Source organism: Anser cygnoides, chromosome 6 (genome assembly GCF_040182565.1).
Source record: "Anser cygnoides isolate HZ-2024a breed goose chromosome 6, Taihu_goose_T2T_genome, whole genome shotgun sequence".
NCBI lineage: Eukaryota > Metazoa > Chordata > Aves > Anseriformes > Anatidae > Anser > Anser cygnoides.
In genome coordinates, this window is record NC_089878.1 from 21,287,244 (window position 1) to 21,302,827 (window position 15,584).

Consider the following 15,584-nt stretch of genomic DNA (forward strand, 5'->3'; position numbering starts at 1 on the left):
ATACTGTGGAGATCTCATAGCCCTCATACATAGCTACAGCAAGTTCAGTGCCATCAGATCATAGTATATAATGCAGCCTTGGTTTCTTCAGTGCTTCTTGTAATGTTCAGACTGTCCCATGCTCTTCATAATCCCCCAAAACCCTAAATCCCAAATATGTAGGGAATTTTTCATGTCAGTTTATTATAACCAAGAGACCTGATTCCACTCACTGCTATGATTCTACTGACTACAGTCAAGTTTTTCATGATTTACATTCCTTCAGTGTAAAATTAGTCTCAGTGGGGGGCTTAAAAACGATGAAATGAACTCCTGATTGTATGACCCAAAATAATTCTTAATAGGTTATAAATTCTTTCACTTAAAATCCCAAATGATAGCATTCTGAAATTAATGACATCCATGTGTCAGCATCTTCCCATTTGCCAATGACAACTAGCTGAAATTCTAGGCAACATTTCATACTATACTATGGAACAGTGGTTTTGGTTTTCATGTAGATAGGAAGGTTGGCTGTAAGGGAATCAAATAGGAAGCTGAGTTACACAGAGAGAAATGGCTGAATGCCTTGGGTTGATCTCTCACTTGCACAAAGTGGCTTCCTTAGTTGCAAGACATCTAGGTCTTTATACCATATCTTGTGTGAAATATTGCCCGATCTTTATCAGGATACCTGTTCTAGTCAGGCTAGTCAGGAATATTGTCTGTCTGTGAATCAAAGCATTAAAAGTGCCCCCATTACCAAATTACTAATGACTATCGCTTTGCCATTGCTGTTATCTTTTTTAAAACAAAGCACAAATAGGAATTACAGGAGAATACAGTTAAAATTATGCTACAACCTTAAATTACTATGTAGAGTAGGATATATTCCCTATATTGAAGCGCATTTCATGTGCAAGACATCAAATCAAGACTGTATGCTAGGGCTGAGACTGAGGCAGCTTAAAGAGTATTTTCAGTAACGAAGTCTGACTCAAAGAAAATTCTACTCTGAAGCAAAAACCAGTCACCTAAGTATGTTCACTTGACTTGAATGCGATTCTGTAATTCATTTTGAGCTCTGTATTGCTACAGCTATAAAAGACAATGCACATGTATCTATAATTGGTATAGCTTGCATACTAACTTTATTTTGCTGCAAAGGCAAAATACGGAATATCTGAACCAGTGTTTATATGTTAATGAATATTATTACATACAGTTTCCAGTAACTTTAACAATATGCAAATATACCGTAATGAGCTGCATGTCTTTTTTCTCAGTACAAACAAGTTCTAAAGGCTTTCCAAGGAAATATTTTCATTCACCTTCTCAGATATCTCTTTAAATTTATTCAGATTTTAACATTACTTTACAGAATGTTAAAAAAAATGACAATAGAAAGACAATATCTGAAATCAATGTACTAGTTATGTTAAGCAAGATACTTGCAAAACGCTTAAACATCTTTTTAATTGGTTTCTTCATGTTTAAGATCTCATGAACACTGATTCAGGAAAGCATTTACCTGACTATCTTAAGATTGCAGATACATTCTATGGAATTTATTTTGCTGATTAAGTGGATTTCCTGAAACAATTGCACCAGTGCCTCTTACAAATTACTGCAAAAGTGTAACCAGCTATAGCAACTGCTGGTGTTGTTTTGCTTATGCTTTTAAAACATGTTACCAAGCATGAGGTAGGACATGGTACCACATGGTAGAGACAAGGACTGCTTTGGTTAACCACAGCATGGACTCTTCTGTTAATCAGAAATAGCTGGCACAATTAAAACAATAGCTGTTTGCTAACTGGAATAGCTAACAATATCTTAGTTAAGGCTAAATTATTTCCCAATTTAAAACAATAAAACTTTAATTTTAATTTAATTTAAAACATTAGGACTGGTGTCCTACCTGTGAGCAGAAGTACCGTGGAAGGTCTCATTACTTGTTTGAGACCAAGACTGCAGGTAACCTTGTTATTACTCTTAAATGTACCTCTTCCTTGCACTGCTGTTTTTGCAATCTTGTTTTTGGTCTATAAAATGACTTATAAAATGCTGCATATGGTCACATTCATTCATTCATTTCAAACAATTCTGAGGTGACAGGTATCCTCATCCCTTGGACTCTGCTCAGAAGAATTTCTGTGCTTTCAAAAATAATTTGCATGATCAAGTAGTCTAATTCTACTTGCTTTGGAAATCTGATCATGCCCAATAAATAAGGATTGCATTTTCTCTCCAGCAGATCTGTCAGTTATCAGAAAAAATCAAGGTTTGTGTTTACACACAAAGAGAAATGCATTTTCAATTTAGACAACTTATTTTAAATTAAGGAAAGCAACAAAGGACTTTCAAGGGAAAAAACAAAACAAAAACAAAACACCTTTGGCTATTACACAGAACCCTTCTGCCTCCCCAGAATTATTTGTCTCTTTATCTTATTCACAGAGACAATACACAGCAAAACAATTCAGAAAAACAAGATGGAATAGGGGATATTTTCTGAAAACGCTTCATGTACTAAGTTTCTTTCAGGACCACAGTCTTGCTGAATGAAAGCTGATCACTTCTTTAAAACTGAAATTAAGCTCTAGCAACTAATGAACTGATTATGAATTTCCTGTTTAGGATGATGAACCTAAAAGTATCACCTCTGTGATGACAGCAACAGAATAACTTTGGGGAAATAATCTCCCGTGCACACAACACCCCTTACTGAACTCGTCTACAGTACTGTCTAAGGTGGGCAGCAGCCTTCTTCCCTGTCAAGCAATAATTTAGCACGTTTGATTATATACTTGTATACTTGTCCTCCACCTGTGCAAGAAACTGTGATTTTCTTCACATGTTTCTTCAAACCCAACTCAGCTACATTCACCAAACTGCATTTGATGATTGCTTTACCAGAAAGGAGGGGAAAAAAAGAGCAACATTAAAATAAAAATAAACATGATAGCTCTTAATTTCCAATAGTTTTGAAAATATGAAAGATTAAGGAATATAAAATCAAAGGGCGTATTACATATTCTGACTTTTACAACTACAGTGCAAGTTTCACTACCTCAACTTCAAAATGGGGCTATGGATGTTCTGAATTGTGCAATCTGCAGCATCTCAGAACCCTGACAAATTTCTCTGCCTCTCAAAGTTTCAGCATTGCAGACAAAAGTGTGAGGTAAAAAGCACAATTTAAACGTCATCAGCAGACATATCCTGTTCTCCCACAAGAGAACATAGCCAGAGACTTTTATGTTCTCACTTGTTTAAAATGTCTGCGTTAGCATTAAGAGTTACATCATTCTCTGGTCAATGTGGAGGTAGTATTAGCTTTTTATGAACGTGTTGCATTTTCATTTAGGAAAATCCCAGTTGTATTTACTTTTGAGTCAAAGTTACATTGGTCAGCTCCTTATGAAGCACTCATTTGTCATTAACTATTTCAAACATTCTCACTATTTATTCTAAGAGAGTATTGCTACTTGGCCTCTGGAGATTATGTCTGTATTATTTTATTTCTTTTTCTACAACCTTTTTGTGACTAGAATGTTGCATTTCGGGCTTGTTAGCATTGACTGGATTCTCCTTTCCATCCTAACAAAAAAGAATAACAACAGGCAGAGTGTGTCACGTCAAAGACACTGGATAGACTCCTTGGCTTTGCTACTAGCACCTCCCCAGCGCTTGGCAGAGCCAAGGGGAATTTCTGGGCAGAGCAGAGCCAGGTCCTGCACTAGTCTACTTAATAAATACATTCATAAATACAGAAATGTGTCAACTCATACCAACCATTTTCTCTCTTGTGTTTTGTTCCCCCTCGATTGCACCAGAGCTTCACCCTACTGAGGCCTCAAGACAAGTGAGCTGACTATCCTCCACTTTGTGCTTAAGCCTAGATACAAAGGCTCCCTCCTTCAGTAAACATCAACACTGCTTCAGAACTGCGTCACAGACCAGTGCAGAACCCTATCAGTCTTTTTTCTGTTTGTCTCTGTGTTCCAGGTCCATAGCACTACCAACACAACGACAATAGTTCTGCCTGCAGTGAAGCTTAAGAATTCAAGATGAATGTGTAACATTGAAGAGTAAGGTTTCATTGTGAAAACTAACAGTCTCCGCATTCTTTGGACCACCTAGTGGACAGCTTTTTGCTTTGTGAAATACAACTTATGTAGTACAGTCCTACGTTATAAAAGCCATGTATTGTATACATGTTCTTATTCCAAAAGGAATGTTTGATATTTGCTATTTCACTTAATTTTCACAACAGGTCTAAAAATATTCTGTGCTTAAAAATATACCTTACGCAGGAAGACTGAATACAGATTGAGTAGGCTGTGAAAGCATTGGAATTTCTGAATGCAAGCCATGTTTTTAAAAAGAAGTTGGTGTTCTTCAGCAGGTTTACTTCCTTAACAGTCATTCATGGAAGCTGATTTATAGGATCATCTATCTGAATATCTTAATGCTTAACTGAGAAATTCCTTAATGCTTAGTCTTTTATATGTACATGTTTCCTAAATTGTTCAGATGAACGTTGTATTTATCTCTTTTCTTCAACTTGTATTCTTCTACCATTTCACATTTTCTGAAGTCTCTCTGAATTACTGGCAATGGCTCTGAATCAGGTGCTTGCAAAGGGTGCAATTCTGCCAATTTTACTCTCTCTAATTGTTTTACTTCAGACACGATGTCACTGATTTCAAGGAGACTAGTTGCAGGGTAACATACAATACCCATTGAGAGTAAGGATGACAGATTTGGACCTTGACTGCCTTCCTCAAGAGGGTTTGCTGCAATGAAGATATTTTTGTTTGACAGGTTTATTGTTTAACATGCGATAATTTAAGATAGTAATGCACACATCCCCTGCAGTCCCACACTATGGACTCAAAACCCCATATGGAATGAAATGAGTGAAGAGAGTACAATGTATTTCTCAACGTGCTGTGTTTACATGCAACTCTGTTTTTAGTGTGGAAAACATATTATTCCAGTGTAGAAGACTAACAACATTGAATTTACATTATTTCCTATAACAGAAGGATCTCCATACATATATCTGTCTTCTTAACTTCACTTTGTAAATTGTTTAACTGAACTCCATAAGACCTAATTTGCAGGATTAGGTCGCAAGTATTCAGATAAATATTTGTAGACTAACAGGATGAAAGGTGTCTCATTAAATATATAAATAGAAATGCTTACATATGACACAAAATTATGAACAATTCATTTCTAATAAACCTGGAAATTCATGTATTATTATTTATATTTTGGCAATAGACAGAGGTATCACTTTATCGATCTACTTCATCTTAAACTGTGGACTGTATTCTGTGATACAGTATTAGATTCAGGGATTTTGCAAGCACTAAATGACTACAGTGACATAAAAGAATATTTTGATAGGCATTGATTTCCTGGAATAAAAGTCAAAACAGCTAAAACTCAAAAAATGTCATAATACTTAAAGTTTTTAAACTGATACTGACCATGGCAAAAATAACGTGTCAGCAAATAAAATAAAAACCACATTGCACAGATTTTAGAATTATTGCAGATGTTCCTGTGTTGCTGACTGAATCATTGTGAGTGTAAACAAACAAGTTGTCTTTCATTCTGCCAAACATAAGAGATTTCATTACTGTCTTCCACTTTTGAGGCTGGAAGGCAAAGGAAAGCTGAAGCTTTCGAAAGCCAATTTCATTTCATTAAAAAGGTATTTCAAGATTATTAACCATATTTTTAGTAGAAACTGTCTTTTAAAAATCTCTATACTTGTGCCTCTGTAATTCAGGTACTTAAGGGCTTTTTTATATTTCCAGTTTGAAAACATGTAGAAGCTAGTTAGTTCCTTTAGGTTTCCTGCCTTCCAAGAGATTGTTAAAAGACCTCATGAATACATAAAGCAATTCACATGCTGACAACATGTATCTTACAGATAGTAAACAAAAGATCATGGTTACGCTGGTATTTTTCTTACCTCCTTTTTTAGGGGACCTCAAGGGACGTGACAACTGATGGTCTGCAACTGACTGGGATTGGTTAATTGACTGTGAGTCATTCATTTTGAATGATTTTTTTACAATAAACGGAGAAGCAGAAATCTCATTCAAATCCTTCTGGAATAAAGAAAGCTGTTTTAGGCATTCAAGAAATGCACTGATTTCACTCTGTCATGATAACTTACAGTTGTGATATCACAGGGGGCAACTTCATATTTTTTACAGCTCCGATAAATGACTAATGCTAGATTAAAGTTACACAAGATTCTTGTGGCTTTCAGCAGCACTGACTTAGCACCCATGTCACAAACATTTGTTTACTTTTTCCATTTAACTTATTTATCCCCTCTCCTCATGCAGGTAAATCGTAGCATGCACTGTATGCTGATTTCTTCTCATAGTTAATTTGTATCTTTAGAAAAAAAGCTATAGGAAGGTATTAATCTGCTTAACATTTCTAAGTACATCATCCAAGGGATTTTGTTTTTTTAATCTTACATATGCTCAGCAGAGTTACTGGCAAAAACTGTACATTTTCTCCATTTCATCCTTTCAACATCAAATGGTAAGCAGCAAAAATTGGATCAGACTTCAAAGACTATGCTGTGCTCCAAGTCACAGAGCGACTCCTCCATTTCACATATTGAATTCGAGCAGGATATCAAAGTGCTACCAAAGAACCTCAGGTCCTTACTAAAAAAGAGGCTCTAACATCTGTAGAAAGTGAAGTGCACAGACAAATCACCTCAGGGAGCAGCTAGCATTTATTCTCAGCAGCAAATTTCCAGCCTTTTGATTCTCTTATTCGCTGTACCTCCCTGTCTTTCTACAGAACTAAAGTTCTTAGCAAGCAGGCTTTTGTCTCAAAGACTTCAAAACATCACTAACGGTTTCATGTTCAGATGGCTATGCCAAGCAGCCATGAACACATTGCAGAACTGTGGACTCAGGAATTTGAAGTTACAATGCAATGCTGGTTTAGAATACAAACTTAGTAGTACCTTTTTTGTTTGTTTGTCAAGAAAATCAGGCACCACAGGAGAAGACTGATTATTGGTTTGCTGCCTAAAAACAAAGAAAAATAAAATATATAGTTTAAATATTGTAATTTCTTCACTCTTATAAAAGGCTTACTTGCACACACATTTTTGATGCTTTTCCTTTTTCCTCCATCCCTAATTTCTAAATATGCACATATGATCAATTCAGAGAAAACACAGACCAGTCCCATTTCCTTTTATAAGGAAGTGCATGTTATTAAACACAGTAACTGGCTACAAGCAATCTATTTGACATTAAAAATTTGTGGATATGTGCATATGTGTAAAATGAGTTTATAAGAATTCTATGAAATTGAAGTAATTTATTAAAATTAATTTGACAAGATTTTACATGAAACATTTTTTTCCTCCAGAGGCTGTGAAAAGCTGTTTTCACCAAAAAAATCAAACATGGGCACTCAGAAAATGTGACACAGGAGGAAGAGGCGAGACATATGGCTTTGTGATCTCCTAAAGACATTTGGATTAAGCACAGAGCAAGGAGTAAGAGTTCTTAGCTGAACTTTGTCTGCATTTTTATTATTTTACCATTATGTGTTTTGTCACCATACAAATATTACAGGCCAACTCCTGCTCTCATTAAAGTTAACCAAAGTATCATAAAATCCTTCTGCACGCTCTGATCCCTGTTAGCAGGCCTTTGTAGTCAATGGATCTCTTCAACTCTTCAATACTGAAGTCCACCCAGAGAGACTTGCTCCAGAATCTTTAGCTATGCAAAACCAAACAAAAGATGCTACCAATTCCATTTGCCAGATTAAAAAAAAAAAAAAAACAACCCTGAGGTTCATAAAGAGTATTTTATATGTTCATGGTCCTATAACTGGAATTAAAAGCAAGATCTTCTGTTTGTCAAAACATGCCTCAGTCATTTCATCATTACTTACCACCTTCCTCACAACCTTTCCGAAAATACAATTAATGGCAGTTGCACTTCTACTTACAGATAAAAACATCAGAAATGTAAGCTTCAGTCATAGATTTCAGCTTATGACATATACCATAGCTTTTTTTTCATAGACAGGGAAAGGCTTTTTAAGGCAGAAAGCTTTTTCAGTTTAACTTATTCAGTTATTAAAACTGAACACACTTCAGCCCTTTCAGTCACAGTGGTAGGGGAAAACATAAAGGACAAAAACTGCGTTAATGAGTAACAAAAAATACAACGTGTGTTACTTCAAATTTCATTTTTGTCACTAGTTCTGTTTCAGTTGGCTACATTAAATATAAATGACTCATGTTACAATAGAACATACTGAAATCTATAAAAATGTCTAGCCACATGTGCATATTACCTTTAAAATGTAGCTTTAAAAAAATACTTTAAATTAAAATGACATTACTGAAGGTCTTGGAACATTCCAGACTGTTACCTATCGGATTTGACAACTGTATATCACCACGCATATGTATTAGATGATATATTTTTTCTAGGATATCCAGAGTTTGCTAAAATATTTCAAGCCTTATATTGCAATAGGGTTTAAGCTCTTAGGCTAATTTTTCTGAAGGTGTTAGGTAAGCTCAAGGGACTGACTTGATCTGCTCCAAACTGATCACAATAATAAAGTATCATTGTCGATAGGCTATCTTGGGGTGTGGAAACAAAAGGAAGCATTCACAAGTACAGTAAGCATCCAACATTTCTGGAATTTTATGAATGAAGTTTGGATTTGCTTGTTAGGTTTGGGGTATTTTTCTTCCCCTTTATTCTTTGACACTAAGAAAGCAAAGAAAAACATACTGCCTAAACTTAATTTATATTTGATGGTGTTTTCCTAAAGAAGATGGAGAAATCCATTTTAAAAATGCTTTCTAATTTTGTTCTGAGATACTTTTCATACAGGAAAGTACAAAAGATGTCTAGGATTACATTCAACCTTGCATTTGAGCATATATAATATTGTCCATAAAGTTCTTTTTTGATATTTCTCTTGTATATATATATTGTTTAGATAACTATATAACAGGATTATTTAGATAACTTGCCCAAAATTACTCAAGCATTTGTTGAGATGATTCATAAACTCTCCTTCCCCCCGCCAATGCAGAAAATAAACCCAATATGAAATAAAAATCATGAATAATCCTCAAATACTGCTACAGAGGATGTCTAAATGAAAATCTGCTGTTGGATCACTATGTTGTAAATGGACCACCATGCCAAAAAGGAATGAATCATGATCTAAATTTAATATTCGGATTTCGAGTGTTTTGGATCTGTATCTAAATCTGCAGCTTGAACTAATCTCTACATTCTACAAAGAATCTAGAATTTAGTATGGTTTTGCCAGCACTTTAACTTTGTCAGGGCTAGAACGTTGGCCAAATGCTTAAAGCATGAAGGTACAGGTCAGCAACCTGCCTTCTGTACTCCTTAAGCTAACAAAAATCAGCCTCTGGAATTCTGAAGCCCTTAGGACCTTGATTCTCTGTCAGAATCCAATGGCACCATGTTTCTGACTAGAACAATCGTAAGTTAGGCAGGATATGGCACAAGAAACCCCATCCTCCAACAAAATCTGCTGTTGCTGATAGAAGTTTGAGTAAAAGCTAGTAAGCATTAAATGCAAACAAACACACACAAAACATGACAGGTAGTTCTACATTTCTGCGTGACAAATTCCAGAACAGAGAACCTTCAGGGATGCTCAGGAATGCATCACTAATGATTTTCTAAAACATTTTACCATTAATCAGGAATTCATTACCATAAGCCATGTACAGGTCAGGGACAGTCCTGGGCTTGAGCTGGTGGGAAATTGTCCCCCAACAAAAAAAAAAAAAAAAAAAAAAAACAGAAAAGGAAATGAAACAACAACAACGCTACTAAAAGACAGGCCACTACTGCAAGACAGGCATCATTTCAGATGTCAAACTGGCAGGGAACACTTCTGAAAACATGACATCATCTGCAGATGCTGAGCACCTTGAGATCCGTCTCTGAGCTCTTCTGAAAACCTGTCTTGTATTGTATGCCTAAGAAAATGAAACATACAAAAGGAGGCAGCTCAGCAGCAGCTAGTTCATGAGCCAATCAGTGATGGTGGCTAACATTTTCAAATGTGGAATCTGAGGTTGATTTTGAGATACAGGTATCTTTGACGAAACTGCTTTTTCTATCATTTCCAGAAAGATTTACTTTCCACATTTGCAGGAAAACAGAGTTTAGGTCATGGAGATGAGATCCAGTCAGCTTACCTGGAAAGAACACAAGAGATCTAGGCTCACATACCTGGTTTCAGTCAGGCAAAACAGAAATTTGCTGCTGAATGTTCAGCTACTGAGCTCTAACACCTCAGTCTTCATGTACGGACTATATAAATCACTGAATTAGCAAGACATATTGACAAAAGGAGAAACACTGATTCTTAGGGTCTGTCTACACATCTGTACAGTGTATAGTCACACTGTCCTTAGCATTGAAAGTAGTTAAACCATAGGTGCATAAACACTAGAGCAGACTAATTTATACTGAAAAAGATAGCTGTGTTTTTGGTGTCATTCCGACCATTGCAAGTATAACTTTACTCAGAAGCCAATGCAATTTGGACTTTTCTCATTTAAATGCTTTTGAAAATGTTATAAATACTCCCAGATATTCCATTAGGAAGAATAAAGCTCATTTTGCAGGAATAAATTATTCCCAAACAGAAAAAAAATCTTTCAGTATGGATAGATGAAAATTTCTACAGGGATGAGGAGGGGAAAAAAAAAAAAAGATTACACTAAAAAATTCTGCCCAAATTCTACTTCCGCTTATACCTTTATAAGTCACTAGTAACTATTCAAAGTTTTGAACTGCACAGTACTTAGAGGCTGATAAGTCAGCAGAATCAAGCCCAATAGGTTTCTCTGAATTATTTCCATCACAAGCAATCACCTTAATGTTTGCTGTGATTACAGATAGGAAAGTGAAGCAATTAAAGGAAAGCAGAATGCTTTTATATTGGCTTTTGCTGTGGAACAAAATGAAAATTCATATTCAAAAGATGACTTCTACAAGAAATCACAGTGCAGTCTTGACAGAAACTGAAATTATCCAAGCAGGAAATTATGGAGAAATGTGAAGAAGACATAAGCTTTAAATCACAAGGACCTGATGGCGTTCATCTGAGGGTTTCTCTCCCCCACCTGATGTTCATTTTCAAGGCATGGCAACAATGCTGTTCCAAGTAAAGCTGATCCAAGGAGAACTCCTCTAGAACAATTTGTATACTTATTTCTTACACTGATGCAGCAATAACTGCTGGTATTAAGATGCTATAAAAGTGGTGGTTGGCTTGTAATGACAAACCCATTGGCACAGAGACATTACATTTCAAGAAGTCACTGTGTGTTTAGGAATAATAAAAAGAATTTTGGAAAGTCCTATAAAACAAATCTGTTTTCAGAGAAAAAGCAGCTATGCCTTTCTTTTTTTTTCTTCATAAGCTTGTCTAAACTTATTTTTAAAAGCTACAGTGATGGAGATGTCAAAACTTTCCAGGTAACCTACACAAAGCTTAACTCACCTTACCATTAACGAGCATTTCTTAGTATTAACTTAGCTCTCCTTCACTGCAATGCAAGCTCACCTGATTCTCAGTGGAGAACAATTTGTTCCTTTCCTCTTTACATCAGCTTCTCGTGACTAGAGAAATGTTACCACATGTACCCTTAGTCTTCCATCTCCCTTATAATCTCCCTTTTTAGACAATGTTTTATGCAGCTGGGATCATTTGTATTGCCAAGGGACGTCCTCATTTTCTTGAAGTGTGGAGTCTAATACACAGCATTAACTGAGATCTTGACAGTGGTGAGAAAATGTTCTGATGCACAGGTGATGTAGTATGTATTCTAATTGCTACTACTATTGGAGCAGTATGCCATCACTGACTAACATTCAGTTTGAGATTCATTATAGCCCACGAAACTCTGCTTTTAATTCTAATCCAGTCCTCCTAAAATCTTATAACCATCACTAACTTAGTAGTGATACAAATTCAGTAATCAGACTCTACTTCATCAGTCAGGCCATCAGTCAAAAAGAGATTGATTTCTGGAACTTAACTGATACATACTTTCTGAAGAACAGAGAATCAATGATAAACACTCTCTGCCTATAACTTTCCAAACACCTAAACCATCATGCCCATGTATTTTTGTTCATACTTTAATATATATTATAATAATCAGACTTCTGAAGCAGGTTTTTTGTTGTATGTTTAAATGTATTGCTATATTCCTGTGCATCCAACAGAACAAATCTGTATGTAACTTTTCTTTCTGACCCTGAGTACTTTACAACTTATTTTTCACTTTCCAAAACTACTTACAGGAAAAGAAATGGAAAAGAATATTTTATTATTACACATTTCAATTCAATGGTATGTGAAGCCACAGTGAGGCTGCCTTCTCTAGGGAAAGATTACAAGCTACTGTGTTAAACATCTGCGCTATTATTCATCAGCCTTCCTGTTTCCTACAAGTTTCCTGTATGACTGAACAGCCATATGCTTAAAACACAACAGCCCCTAACAGCTACATGTAGAAGTGAGTCTTTTTATGGGAAGTAAGTTATTAGAGTTAGTCCTAAGATTCTGAACATCACCTGTGAAATGCTCAGCAGTTTCAAGTCTCACTGAAATCACTGGAACCTGAGGCCATCACAGATAAATTTATAGGATTAGGCAAATGAACTGAAAAATTTGTTGGGTTTTAAACTGAAAACTACCAGCAATAGTGGCAGTTAAGCAATTCCAGGCAAAAGAAGGTATACATTTTATTACCTGTCTGATTATGTACAGCAATCAGAAGTGAGTGCAAGAACTGAATGGCCAATGTATTTTACATGGCCACCTTCAAGCTAAATATATAAGGGCATTTAGACATTGATTTCAATATAGGTTCATGACTGAATACCTTTAGAAGTCTGTATCTTTGTGCTCCACAGAGCCCAAATTCACCTCAACAGCTACTGATCCATAAAAGTTCATGAGCCTCAAGGGATGTACGCTTAATCAAAATTTAGCTAATCCAGAAAAATACATTCGTCTGGAAAGCAATGAGGAACTCCAGAAACTGTCTGATGTAGAAAAGGAAGAAAACCACTCCTGGCTAACTACACACAAAACAGATGAAGTAAAAGTTTAAAGAGGCTGTCTGCCTTCAAACAAGTTTGTGTGAAAACTAGAATACTAAAAAGACAAAATGTTTAATTACATTGTAAATAATTGGAATTTGGGGTGCCCAAAAGAACTGATAATAGATTATTAGCTCTTGCTTTATACTGTCATTGCAGATTGGAGAACAAATATTAATGTAATCAATATTGATGTATTGATGTAATCATCCATAATTCTAAGGAGATCACAAGATCACCCCCTCTTAAGTACTTAACAGACAGAGGCAGCTGCTCACATGAAAGAAAATCAGAATTACAAAACTCATTGTTCCAGTAAGCAGCAAGGAAACCCAAGGACAGAGCCATGATACTAAATTGTAGCACACTCATTCTTTTCACTGAATAACATTACCAAAAATGTATTTATGTATTTTTTGTCCTTTTCCACCAGCCTGAACATTTATTTTTTTATTTTTTATTTATTTTTTTAACTGAAAACAGACTACTGCAAGGGAGAGAAACTGGAACATTATTAACCTGGAAAGATGCAGGTGGTTACACCTGAACAAAATCATTTAATGCACCAAAGCGTTTAGCAGACGTTACTCAATCTAAATCAACCAAAGTTCACATGGAAGTTAACTCAATGTTCTGAGAATACAAAAAGAAAGCAGAAACACCATTTCAGAGAAGTTAGTGGTAATTTAAAAACAACGCAAAACAAAACAATAAAACTTTCTCGATGGAATAATAGCATCTAATTACAGTCAAGTAAGTTACTGATTTCCTCAGAGAACTTGTAAGAGATGTAACAGAACCTGCATTAGTATGCTGTATAGAAAGCATATAAAATAACAGAAATAAGAACTGGAAGGAGCACAAGATTTCCTGATGCTTATTCCACAGCAGGAGAGATCTCATAACTCTTAGCCACTGAAACCTGCTAATCAAAGGAATTCCTCCAGCAAATGCAACCATCTTCCCTAGACCGCTGTTGGAGAGAGAGACTTTGACAACAGCTAAAGATCTAGCAGCTTCCTCTTCTACCCAAGAAGGTGCAGGGCAACGTTTGCCTGGAGTGACTCCATTGGTAAGAAAAGTTAAAATATCCTTCTTCTACAAAGAGGAAAGCACCACTGTTAAGCCTAGGCTTTCTGCCAGTGACTTGGCCAACTGCTTTTTACAGCTCTTTTTCCTATCTCACTGCAGGTCTGCAAGGAGGTTTACGGACGCAAAAGGTACCTTTCCATTCCTGAGAATTTAATAATGTGCTGCAGTTAGTTCTGAAATGCTGAGCACTTACAAGTCTGTCTGCAGTCAGGGGTATTCTGTGTATTTCTGAGAAGTCCATAGAGACAGGACAGCAACCCAGGACGAACTGCAAATAAATCTAACTTCACTTTCTTGGAGAACACTGAAATGACTAAGCTGGTAGGGGGACTGATTAACCTACAGGTGCTCATCTTCAGAAAATGGCACATTCCCTAAGTGCCAGCTGAATCATGATGGCATGCCTACTTCTTTCAGATTTTATTGTGTGGAAAATGACTTCTGTAGATAACAGACAACAAAGGATCCAACTCACCAGTGCTCTTCACAGCCAAAATCAGAGGTAGAGCAGCTGCTCATATGCTGAGGATCTGCTACACAGCCAGTGCTGTTTTTCAGTCTTGGGTAGTTTTTACGAACAATATATCCCCTGAAAGCTAAAAAACATAGTTATGCATTAGAGAAAAACTCTGCAGAGCTTGGAACACAGACTGGCACCTGGCTCTCAGTTCAGAGCTGAATGCCTTCAACTTTTACTGAACTAGTGGGCAGAAAGAGCACTCAGCACCTCACAGGGATGCTTCAACATTTGCAATATTTACAACAGTTTGAAATTATACAGGGCTTTACTCTCACTGTTATAGTAAGCATTTGGCACATCCCAGGGAAGGAATCGGGATTCTGAAAGGAGAACATGCCTAATTTAAATAGGAATGTATTTAAACGTGCAGTAGAAAATCATTCCCAAAACACCTTCTTTAATCACCACTCCTATGATTTGAGCTGGTTGGAATTTTACAGAATGAGAAGTTTCATCTGCTTTTATTGCAGAGGGGTGGGGAGCCAGAGGGAGATGCATTCAGTTAAAACTAGAAGAAATTATAACAACTTCTCCTACTTTTCAGTGAACCATAACCATTAACAAAATATTTAAAATGCCTCTCATACAAATGATTGTGGAGGGAAAAATCTACATAGATTGGACTTTATACCATTAATTAAAAATACTAGAAATACTAAACAAAGTAGCAAGCATGCAGTGAAATGAAATGACAAAGAAAAGGGCAATGAATAACATTTTGAAGATATCTACACCCTTTATTTCCATGGAGTGTCTCTGGATTTGGGTACCTAAATAATTTAATTACATCA

At 36.0% G+C, this 15,584-nt stretch overlaps 1 protein-coding gene across 5 annotated transcripts in view; it reads right to left on the reverse strand.

Annotated features, from left to right (window-relative positions):
- Window positions 1-15,584, reverse strand: part of MYO3B (myosin IIIB) — a 245,708-nt gene that overhangs the window by 82,890 nt on the left and 147,234 nt on the right. For all 5 annotated transcript variants that reach the window (XR_007162477.2, XR_010832378.1, XR_007162478.2 and 2 more), the window contains 3 exons: window positions 14,749-14,869; window positions 6,998-7,061; window positions 5,975-6,113 (listed from right to left, as the gene is read on the reverse strand). Coding sequence is in view for 2 of the 5 variants with exons in the window: in XM_048061517.2 (XP_047917474.1) it covers window positions 5,975-6,113; window positions 6,998-7,061; window positions 14,749-14,869 (324 nt within the window). In the remaining 3 variants the exon portion in view is untranslated. The remainder of the gene's footprint in view (window positions 1-5,974; window positions 6,114-6,997; window positions 7,062-14,748; window positions 14,870-15,584) is intronic.